At 44.4% G+C, this 12233-nt stretch overlaps 1 protein-coding gene across 2 annotated transcripts in view; it reads right to left on the bottom strand.

The window, feature by feature from the left end:
* Positions 1-12233, bottom strand: part of EGFLAM (EGF-like, fibronectin type III and laminin G domains) — a 141188-nt gene that overhangs the window by 55253 nt on the left and 73702 nt on the right. For both annotated transcript variants that reach the window (XM_004678104.2, XM_012721985.1), the window contains one exon: positions 9816-9982. In XM_004678104.2, the coding sequence (XP_004678161.1) occupies positions 9816-9982 (167 nt within the window). The remainder of the gene's footprint in view (positions 1-9815; positions 9983-12233) is intronic.

Here is a 12233-nt window from a genome sequence, read left to right as displayed (position 1 = left end):
TTACCTCATCTATTAAATCACTATTAAAGTCAGTGTTCATTATAATACTCAGTATTTTCTATCATGATTTAATTAGCAATTTCTTCCCAGAACAGTATTCAGAAAAAATATATTTTTTTTTCACTAAAAAAATGGTTTGCATCCTTTTCTCTGACAGAAGCTTCTCTAAAGTCCTTGTTCTTGCTAAGAGGAAGCGCAGCATTCAGTGAGATCCAGGAATTAACCAACTGTCTCATCTCATTCAATTCAGTCTCTAATCTTTGTTTACTTTCTGATGATCTTACTATATTCCTTTTAAATTAAGGTGTGTGTGTGTGTGCATATGTGCATATGCACACACGTGCATAAACATCTGCATTATTTTGCACATGTGCAAAATGATTTAAGAACATTCAGATGTCTTTGTAAACTTGTGTTCCAAAAGAAAAAAAGGTCAGTGTTAACTAAGCCAGGGAGTATCCCATCACACCCCGCGGGGACGAAAATAACTCCTTCTTTGTATATCTTGCCACGGGAGAAGCCAGTCTTAAATCAGAGAAGGGAGTCTGGCTTCTGGCTTCTGTCCTTCCTCTTACCTACAGTCCTACCCAAGAATTAATGGAGTCTGTGTCAGGGGCAAGTCAGTCTCTCTCAGGGCTATAAGACTAAGTTGTGCCCAAGAAACCTTTTCAAAACAAATAGGAAAAAAAGTGATCTGTTCTATTTTCAACGAGGTATTGGCATATTGCTGAGGCCAAGACAGAGGTGAGTGGAATATAACCAAAGGCTGCCATGCACTGAGGTATCTGGAACCTTCTCCATCAGAGGGAAAATCATGAAATGCTAATGTTGAGCATCCACGGTGTGAATAACAAATGGACTGTCCAGTGAACTCCATGGGCTGCTTTCTAATGGAAGAGTTTCGGCAAGGGTTTGAAAGCTACACCTTGTGAAAATATCCAGAAGGAAAGACGAGGAGGTGAGATTTCTGGAACAGTGGGTGAACTGGAGGACTGGATGGTGGCTCAGGCTAGCAAGCCTGGAGTGAAAATTCAAGAGAAGGTGGCTGGGACAAGATGACAAGATTCTGATGTTGAATGTCACACTAAGGAGCATAAAGAGTGCACTGTGTCCTGTGACAAAAAGGAGCAGCAGAGTAACCGGCTAATAGCAGTGACTGACACAAGCTTTGCAACGTCTATCGTCTGACAGATTCCGGGTAGCTCGGGAAAAGCTCTGAAAAATCAGAATTTTCACTGCTAACTTATGTTATGACCTCCCTTTTTTGTGTAATCATAATATCAAAAAAATATTGTAGCAACATCAGTTTGTAACTGGATTGCCTTTGCTCTAAATTGGCTACCTGGCCTGGGCAAAGTACAAGTTGAGCTGCTCCTGGGCAGGAAATTCCTTCGACTGAAGACAAAAGGCAAGCTCCTGGAAAGATAAGACCCCAGAGCATCAAGACTCCTAGAAAGCTTATTTGGTCTCTTGACAAAAAGGGAATCTTAGATAACTCCCAAGGCATAAGGACCCATGCACAATTTCCTAGCATTTTCAACACAGGTTTTGCTTAATGCATAACTATGTGACTTCTTCTTAATTTACTCTTTTCCTAAAACAATCACTAACTACTCTCTGCTAGCCTTATTTAACCTCTTCCTAAAACAAACACTAGCTACTCTCTGCTAACCTGAAGTTAGCCATTAGCTTCTCTTTAGACTATCACTGACGACTCTGCTAACATAATTTATTCCTTCCCTAGGTCTCCGAAATCCTTTGCTAACAGCTCATCCTTTCCCAGACCCTGATCCTTTAAAGTCATAGTTAAACATCCGGATACATGAAAGCTATCACAAAGATGTATAGTCTAGTATGCCATAAAGTAGCAGGAAGAGGATGCATTGTTCCCTTCTTTCTTTGAAACTTTTATGCCGATTTCTTATTAACTTACCTGATGCATTATTGTAACTAAATCTTGCTACACAGTATAAATAAAGACCTGCAAAAAAAATGAGCAGGAAGACTTGCACCCAACTCCGACTCCGGTGTCTTCCTTGCTCCCCTTTCCCCTTTTTCTCCTTCTCCCCTTTTTTAGGAATCTCCGCTCGCCAACACCTTCCCACCTTAGGGTCCTGCCTGTCTTGTCTCCAGACACCTCAATAGTTGGAGCTGGTCTCCAACAAGTGACTTTGCGTTAGCCTAAGAGCAGAGCACATGGTGGCTTTCTGCTTTCTACCTCTGTGCCCTGTACCTTTTGGTCCCCTGCATATCCTCAGAGAGCTCTCAACACTCAACCCAGCAAACCATCTGCCTGGATTCTCCTGCTCTCCATCCCCAACCCCTTTGCATACATCCTGCTGCACCTTTATCAACCCTCAATGTCACCTTGCTGTGATGCCTTGCCAGCCCTCCTCCCAGGTCCACACCTCAACCACCCCCTACTTCAGGCTCAGAGCACCTCGATACTGCAGGGGTAGTAGGATACCCTTACTCTATAACTTCCAGTGCAGCTACATCACTTATATAGAATGATATTCAGGGCCCTCCCGGTGGTGCAAGCGGTAAAAGCACGTCTTATGAAGCTCTCTGAAGCCACTGCAGCATGAGTGTGATCCTTGTCCAGGGAGCTGACCCACATGGTGTGGCAGACCTCTCCCGACCAGTCCACTGCTCCCCTCAGCAATGTACTTCCTCGATCTGCCTGTTCTGCTCCCAACTCTGTCTCCGGTGAAGCCCCTGCACCTCTGGCTTGTACCCCAGATAAAATAAAATAAATCTTAACAAAAAAAAAAAAGAAAGAAAGAAAGAAAGAAAAGAAAACAGAGCGCTTTGCACTAGCATGGCTGAGGCAAGCTCTGCCCTGCACCACGTTTCCTGATAGGCGTGTGTGCCGGCGGCACTAGGGCTCTGGGTAGTTCTAATAAATGCTAGTTCTCCATGCACAAGCTGCAAGGAGGCAGGAATTGTCTACCTTGTTTACTGCTCAGACCCCAGCACCCAGACAATCCCTGGCAGATGACCAGGATTAAATACACAGTTTTCATATGAATTGATAACATACACTTAACCAAGTTAAATAATCACTAGACTCAAAACCAAGTCTTTACTTTCTTGAACTTCAAAAAGACATTTTCCAGACTGTTGTAAATAAGTTCCAGTACTCACGTATGAAGCAAAATAAATAAATCAAGAAAGTATTAAGTCATTTGTAATTTTTCTTATCTCACTCTCCCTCATTTTCAGGTGTAAATTCTTGAGGAGTGACAGCCCTTCATTTCATTTTATTTTAGGAAGAAATATTTTGTATCTATGCATTGAAAGTTATAAAGGCAAAAAAAAAAAAAAGAATACAAAAAAGATTTAAGTGTCCGCTAGTGAACTTTTCTTCCAACTACCAAAACTAAAATATAAATTAGTTGCTCGCTCCCATTTTGGTTGGGACTAGTTAACCATAGAAGAAATCACATATCTTGGAAGAAATCACATATCTGTGGCAACATACTGGAACTAAACCACTTCAAGAATCCAAGCCGACTTCCAAAGGCCTGTTCTCAAAGCCTGTGAACGTGCGCCATCTGCTGGATGACTTGTGAACTACGACCGCCTGCTCAGTCTGAAACAAGATTCCTCTACCCACGCCCCTTCAGCTGCCAACTTTTCCCACCTTTTACCAAGCAAAGGCCAAGTGCCACCACCTCCAACATCCTCCAAGGTGCCAACCAGCCTGCAGCAACTGTGACCTTCCTTTCTCGCTGACCTCATCTCCTGCCATTCTCCTACCCCAATGCCCCTAATCCAGGCCACAGGCCTCCTTGATCTTCCTGGAGATCCCAGGATGCTACTGCGTCAGGGCCTTGTCATTTGCCTGGAAGGTTCTTTCCCCAGGTGAGCGAATGGACACACACTTACAAGGCCCGTTTCCAGGATGCGTCCACTCACCTCCCACTGCCTTTCCTCTTAACTTTCTCCTATCACTAGCTGACATTCGCACTGCACTGTTAGGTTAACTGTTCTTTGTCCACACTGGCTAGAATATAAACTCGGTGAGGGCAAGGATTCTTCTTGTCTTTCTTGCATATTGCTGAATTCCCAGCATCTGAGTTTCCAACATTAAATGTTTGCTTGGAAATATAAGGGAATATATTGTCACATAACTTGAGGGACTGATTCTTTAGAAAAACAGAAATTCCACGAAGTTTAGGAATCAAATCGAAAAGCAGGTATTCTACGATGGATTCTTGTCCAAGGGTGACCCTGAGCAGTCATATAGCTGAGTCATTCTGACCCCAGTTTGTTATGCTGAGTAAGGCAGAAATCCTTGCCAGCTTTATCAACTTAATAAAATCTGAGGCAACAAGCATTTGACCACCTTCTGAATTCAAGGCAATATACTAAGTAGGCAAAGATGAAGGAGATAAGGTCCGAGCCCTAAATCTTTAAGAGTAAAATATCAAAACATAACCTGTAGCTTGGTGGAATTCACGTAAAAGGCACGTTCTTTTATCCTACAAGATGATTCTATGCCTCCTGCGTGGTGGATTCCTTCCCTGTGCCCCTTTCGAACCACATCTGTCCTTCTGTCCTGTGTCCTGGACCCTGGGAGCTGACCTGTGTGGCTGCCAGCTGTGTTGTGCCCATTGGGAAGCAGCTGCAGGAGAGTGGGAGGTGGGGAGGATGGGTCAGAGCCTCTGCTCCTCAACTGTGCCCACGGAGGCTGGGATCTGCTGCTCCCTCTTCTTGCAGTGACCGCATCTGTCTCCAGCCTGCGCACGCTTTTGACCTCCTTACACCCTCCAAACTTCTGCAGTCTTTTCACTAAACTCACTTCAATTCACCCAATTCATGTGCCTCTGTTTTCCACTAGAGGCCTAACCACACCTGAGATACTTACAAAGTTATCTGTTCTCTTACAGTTACTTCTTAGGGGCAAGCTTCTGGGTACATGCATTTCCTATTCAGCTGCATAATTTGATGAGATCCACTAACCTCAGCCAGCATGACTGAGTCCTTCCCCTACATCAGTCACCATCTTAAGCTAATTTCATACATCTCTGCTCCATGCTGGACCACAGTGATGGCCTCACTGTCTCAGCAAAAAACCTAAGTGAGGGCTCTCTCTGGTGGCACAACGGGTTAAAGCACGACATTATGAAGCTCTCTGAAGCCACTTCAGCACAAGTTCAATCCCTGGCTAGGGAGCTGACCCACATGGTGCGGCAGACCTCTCCTGACCCACTCGCTGCTCCCCTCAGCAGTGTACTTTGACGATCTGCCTGTTCTGCTCCCCACCCTGTCTCTGGTGAAGCCTCTCACCCCCTTCACTTCTGGCTTGTCACCCAGTTCTGTAAGCATAGATTAAAATAAACAGAACTTAAGTGATGAGAAACTGAGATGCTCAGAAGCCACCCCAATGGAGGATTGTATAAAAGCAAGAAGGGCAGTAAAGGAAAGAACTGAAAAGATTCACCATGAAATGATGAGTGAGAGAAAAAGAGTGATAGGAAGGATAAGGGAATAAAAGGAAACAAAAGGAAAATTGGTTGAGTGTATGCATGTATTACTTACTTCAACAAATTAATGTTTAAAAATGTGCTGAAAATCGCGTATGGCTGCTCACAGAGGTAACTGCCTATAGACGGACTGAACAGGTGTCACGGACGAGGCTGGGACACTGGGAGTGCTTGTTTGGAAAAGTATATTTTCTTATGACTTGCTTTAATCTTTCTTTTCTATCTAGCCACAGAGGATAAAATATCGGTATACTGATTATAAGTAAATGTATGGTAATGTAAGATATACAAAGGCCTCAGAAAAGCAATTAATAGGTAGCAGGTATTTAAACAGCAAAGTGAATCATTCCCTTCAGAACCAATAAAGTTGTGCAAATGAGCATTACTCAGATTTACAGGCACGGACACATTAGCAAATCAATAGCGCGAAACCAGGGAGGACACTGGAGTGTAAAATCACGCTGGAAGTTATGTTTATGCACAAACTGCACGCTTAAAATGCAGATTTATCCAGGTTATGAGTGAAACAAATGATTTGTTCATCTCCCTGCTCCCTTTTTAGTCTTGCATTCTAAAGATTTATAAATCTGTGATCCTCACCAATTTATGGGCCTAGCCCAAGCTCCTGGGGTAATGCTGAGCCAAGCAACCTTCCCCCAGAGCCTTCTCCCTCTCCCACTGCCTCCTCCTCCCAACCCCACCCCCCATTCAAGCCACCTGTTCCAATGCAGTGGGATTACAGGCTGCCCAGGTTGCTTGGCAGAACATTCATGTGAAAAGTAAACTGAAGGCATTTCTATCAAAGGGGCAAATTCATTGAAATGCATTTTTCAATACTTTCCAAGTTTGACACTATTGCTGCTTATCAGGAGTTTTGCCAAATGTCCTATAGAACCTCTTAAAATTTGGGGGCCAGCCCTCCCTGGTGGCGCAGCGGGTTAAAGCACAGCACTGAGAATCTAAAGCCACTTCTGCATGAGTTCGATTCCTGCCTGCCCCGGAGGTGACCACATGGTGTGGCAGACCTCCCCTGACCCACCCGCTGCTCCCCTCAGCAGTGTACTTCATCGATCTGCCTGTTCTGTTCCACACTCTGTCTCTGGTGAAGCCTCTCACCGCCCCTGAACCTCTGGCTTGTACCACAGTTCTGTATGAACAAATAAATAAATCTTTAAAAAAAAAATTGGGGGGCCAGGAGCCCCAACAACATAGTAGAGAAATCAGCAAATCTGAACCACCATCGGTTTTTGTCCTGTTGATATAGATTTGTAGGTCCAATGTAGACCTGCTCCTCTTCTGGGGCTGAGTCATCACAATGAAACATCACAATGAAACTGCACTTCCATGTCCTATAACTGCTCCATGAGAAGAAGTGTGGTCTACCCAGTCATCAATTACCAAATGCAAACTAATTCTGACCTCTATATTTGCTTCCTTTAACCCCAGAGCTTCCCAAGCTACTTACCACCTGAGGTCTTCCTACATACCTCCCCACCTTGCAGTCCTTTGGAACTTTGAGAGGAAGACTGATCACTTCCTAGTACATAAATTTTGCATAAACCCCTAAACTGTCATTTCTAGTCATTTTTTAAATATGTAATTTATTAATTTATATATATTTTACATCATTGTTCATTTTTGTACATTTGCTTTCTTTTTTAACAGCACATGAGCTAGGGAATGGCTTTTGCAGTCATAAATAGTTGAAAGAAAGTAAAAAAAATCTTTTGGGACATGTTATATAAAATGTTAAGTGTCTGTGCCTGTTGATAAAGTCTGATAAAGCCATGGTCGGTGGCTGCTTTCAGGCTCCAATAGCAGAGAGGACCCCAAAACCCCCATATATTTCCCATCTTGTCCTTTACAGAAAGGTACATGTAATAGTTATAGTCGATAAAAGGACTGTTGAAAAATTAAAGCAGGGATGGATCGTATTCTTGGGCTAACTGAGTGTGAGTTCAGGGAAGCTAATTCCAGGAAGGGGCTTAATGACATGGAACACTCTGGAGAGGGGAGAGCGAAAAGATCCTTCAGAAGTCCGCTATATTCCCCCAAATGGGAGAAGCAGCAGGTAGAAATGCTTCAAGAGAAGGAAGAGCGAAATGTTTTTTACCAGGAATGAAAAATACACCTTCAACTGGGGACTGCCCCGAGGAAACAAACTTCACTTCAGTGAACAACTCAGTGGTTCTTTCTCTAGAGCAGGAAAATGAAACCTTTTGGGTGTAAGACCATATTCCATGCCTGGGGTGGTTACACAAAGCTGGAGTTGGCTACATAGCTGAGTTACTTTTCATTTCATCTCATGTGTCTTGGGGAAAAAGAAAACACATGACTTTTAGTTCTGCCATTTCTGTTAGGCATAGCTTAGGGACTTATTACCCAGTCCAGCCTTCTTGACCAAGCTAAGGTGGACCCCAGTGAAGATACAGACACAGGCCCAAAGTGTCCTGAAGGCTCCACAGAGAACGCTGTTCTGTACCTTACCTGTAAGATCTATCTCAGGTAAGAAACAATGCCATGGAACAATAAGGCAGACTAATGCTGACAGTTCTTTCTTGAAGCAAAAAAATACAACAGGATGAGATAAGGACTGAGAGGCCCTTCATCTTTTTTTTTTTTTTTTTGGTTCCTTGCAGGAATAGACTAATACCGCATGACTTTCCTTACATATTGCTCAAATAAATATCAGTCAGCACTATTATTCAAGGTCACTGAAATGATACTATTTCTCATTAGAAGCCCTCGACCTGGCCCTCCCTGGGTTAGAATTTAGCACTGCAAGCTGGCCACAGCTGCCTCAGTGCAAGTTCAATCCCTGGAGGTGCTCCACATGGTGCAGCAGACCTCTCCTATCTCACTTGCTGCCTCCCTCAGCAGTGTACTTCGTCGATCTGCCTGTTCTGCTGCCCACTCTGTCTCTGGTGAATCTCCTCACCATCCCTGCACCTCTGGCCTATACCCCAGTTCTGTATGCATAAATAAATAAATCTTAAAAAAAGAAAGAAAAAGAAGCCTTGGACGTGAAAAGGTTTTAGTATTTTCTTCTCATTCTACTTGTAACTTTGTGGGGCTGAGGTAAGACATGAATAAGCCTCCCCACACTCCAATGAAGATGCCACAACCCTGCTTTCCCTCACAGGCTGAGTGCCAATTAAGGAAAACAGTGGGGTCTGGCCTTCATTAACTACAGACTCAAGAACTATTGAGCTCTACCAATTGCCCCCATTAAACAATTAAGCTGCTAATAGGGTCTGGCATTAATAGATCCAGCAGGAAGCTCACACTTTATTAGTTAGCAAAGCTGAAGTATTATCTATCTTTCCTTAGGGAAGGAGGTAGGTGTGGGGCTAAGATAAATGGACAACAGAGAAGCCAGTGGGTGGTGGTGTCAGGGAGAGAAGGGGCACCTAAGTGTTCCCAACAGGCACCTGCGTATCAGTAGTCAACTTGAACATTCCATTCTGAAGTTCACTGTTTAAGGAGGAAGTAGACACAGTGCCAAGAAAACAGCCTTGGAGTAAAGACCTTGAGGTGGGACATAGTGGGAGCAAAAAAATGGCACAGCCTGACAGAAACACTGGTCTCACAAATTCCTTCACACTATTTAACAACTGGCTTGGCTGGGCCCTCTTCAGTCAAAAGGATCATAGCTGTGAACTACCAGGTTATCCCAATGCACAGCAGTTGAATTTCACTCCCACTCCCTTTCCAAGAGCGAGGTGGCCTGAGTGACCAAGTGGGGTTCTTAAAATGGGAGCTCCGTAGAGTCAGACCAGAGTCAGCATCTATAACTCTTCACAAGCTGCGGGTCAGGAAGACACTGGCCAGTCTTCCTGCAGCCCCCATTCAGGCCCTCTGCAGACTGGAGCTAGGTTACCAGCTAGACTTCAGCTTGCCCAGGACTTCTGGGAACTTCTCTGACCATGTTTCAACAGCCATGGCTTTACTTAAGGATTCTTGATTTATTGATGAACAAAAGTCTGGGGTCTTTTTTCCTCTTAGGATTTTAAGATTAACCTGTTTTCTCAAAAGGTGAAAAGGGTGAGTGGTAGGGGATGAAGGAGGAGAGGTTGCAAGTTATCTCGGTATGTGGTCTGTTCTGTGATCTGAAAGAACAGTAACGTCAGACTCCCTAAGGATGATGCAAAAATAAATGTGCTGACCTCCTGGACACTGAATGAGCCTGTGTCCCTGTTGGGACGCCTGAGAATGACCCCTCCCAGGCTGTTCCCTGCAGGTCGCTGAGGAGTCCCAATCCAGTGCGTACTCTATCCAGCCTCAGCAGTGCAGGCCCCTCCTCAGAAGGGCCTCTGTACTCACGGACAGTGCAGATGATGTAGCTGGGCTGGCTGCGAGGGCTGGGCCCGTGGGCATTCATGGCCCGCACAGCAAACTGGTAGTTGGTATCTGGATCGAGACCCTTGATAACCATGGAGTCCATCTGGAGCTTCTCTTGGATTAAGGTCCAACTCTTGTCCAAATCCGGTCTTTATGGATAAAAAAAAAAAAAACACACAAAGCAATCGTTCAGGAATAGCAAAGGGAAGGGAAGCTTGCCGCTTACGTAAACTAACAGCATTGGAACACTGGAAGTGATACTTATAAAATGAGTTACCACTTCCTATCCAAAAAGACATCTTGATTTTAAATCACAGGTCATAATTTTTTAAGTCCCTGCCAATAAAAGCAAGTAGATCATTTTTAGAGCCAGTTCTAAGCACTGTTAAAGATCCTCCACTTTGCTCACACAATCTGGACTGTGGTGAAAAGAGCCTCACATAGGAATTCTCTTTCAAGGACTTTGCCTTCCAGATGTTTCATAAACAGGCCTTGCCCGGACAGTCCCCATTCCCAGAGGTCAGGAGAGCACAGATTCCATCTATTCACAATCTGTTCACAAAATAAACAAATTTAAGTTTTATAGGGTGACTAATTGCACGAATTGCCATGGGAAAACCCAAGAAGATACTGTTCACGGCCATTCTTATTCTTCACAAAACTGTCCAGTGGTGCCAACTGGCTGGTTTTACTGTCCTCCTGAGACCCCACAGGCATGGGCCTGCCCTGAGAGGCCCCTGTGGGCAGCTACACGCAGGCTAAGAGTAGGGTTTCTAGTCAGACAAAGCTATGTAAGTCCTGCCCCCATGATCAATGAGCTGGGATTTCACTTGAAGAGTTCCTGTTTTCTCATCTGTAAATTGGGGCCATAAAAGGACTTTCCTAAGAGGGCTGCCATGAGGATCAAATGGGCTAAACAATCCTCCACTCAGAGTACTATAAACAGTCAGCACTCGACAGCCCGCACCTCAGGGGCACCCCGGCACGGAGCTGGCAGCCCACCTGTTTACTCCCGGATACCTGAGGCATTGCTGTGAGCTTGTGTGGAGCTGAAACTCCCTAATCTGAATGGAGATGTGTTATATGAAACGTACACTGGATTTTAAAGGAAAAAAATGAATTTAAAAGAGATGACAATTTGTACCTTGATTTCATATTGAAAAGATATTTTTATTTGATGGGTTAAAATATATATGATTAACATTTCAATTGTTTTTTTTTAAGATTTATTTATTTGTGCATACAGAATTGGGGTACAGGCCAGAGGCTCAGGGGTGGCGAGAGGCTTCACCAGAGACAGAGTGGGGGGCAGAACAGGTAGATTGACGAAGTCCACTGCTGAGGGGAGCAGCGGGCTGGTCTGGAGAGGTCTGCCGCGCCATGTGGTCACCTCTGGGGCAGGCGGGGATCGAACTCATGTGGCTTTAGCTTCTTAGTGCTGTGCTTTAACCCGCTGCACCACCAGGGAGGGCCTCAATTGTTTTTCATTAGCTTTCTAATGCTCCTATTAAAAAACAGTATTTCAGGGCCCTGACTGGTGGCACACGGGTTAAAACACAGCAGCCACTTCATGAGCTCAATCCCTGGCCCTGGAGGTGATCCACATGGCGTGGCAGACCTCTCCTGACCCACCCACTGCTCCCCTCAGCAGTGTACTTCACAGAGCTGCCTGTCTGCTCCCCACTCTGTCTCTGATGAATCCTCTCATCCTCCCTGCACCTCTGGCCTGTACCCCAGTTCTGTATGCATAAATAAATTAATTCAAAAACCAAACCAAAACAGTATTTCACACAGACTTGCATTATATTTTCCTTGAGCAGTGCTGCTTTGTATGGAGAAAAGTAGCAGGAGAATAAGAATCAAAGATGAAATTTGGGCATGATTGTGCTTGTCCAGGAAACAGTAGCAAGGGCCTAACAGAAGCAGAGGGCGTATGTTTAAGGATAATAATAGCAGCTGTCTATCAAGGGCTTGTGAGCACCAAATATTGTCCTAATACCTTAACTCATTTATTTCCCATAACTACCCTATGCAGGAGGTACGAATAGTAATGACTTCAGGGCACTGAACTTCAACATTAAGTAACAACTTGCTTGAGCTGCTAAACTGTGAGGCCAGCGTGGGTTGACGGGAGAAAGGTGAATTAACATTCTGGATATTACATTAAAAATTGGGTTAGCAGCATGTTGAGGGTCCTCTCCTCTGTGTTTTATCATGCTCCTGATCACTTCTCAGTTACTATTTGTTAAATGTCTCTGCTCACAGATATTTGGAAGGTAGCAGAAAGCAAAAAAAAGATTGATGTCTGTTTTTTTTTTAAAGATTTATTTATTTGGGCCCTCCCTGGTGGCGCAGCGGGTTAAAGCACTGCACTGAGAAGCTAAAGCCACTTCCGCATGA

Source organism: Condylura cristata, unplaced genomic scaffold (genome assembly GCF_000260355.1).
Source record: "Condylura cristata isolate star-nosed mole 26May11 unplaced genomic scaffold, ConCri1.0 scaffold00007, whole genome shotgun sequence".
NCBI classification, from domain to species: domain Eukaryota; kingdom Metazoa; phylum Chordata; class Mammalia; order Eulipotyphla; family Talpidae; genus Condylura; species Condylura cristata.
This window is presented reverse-complemented; position numbering and strand designations above follow the sequence as displayed.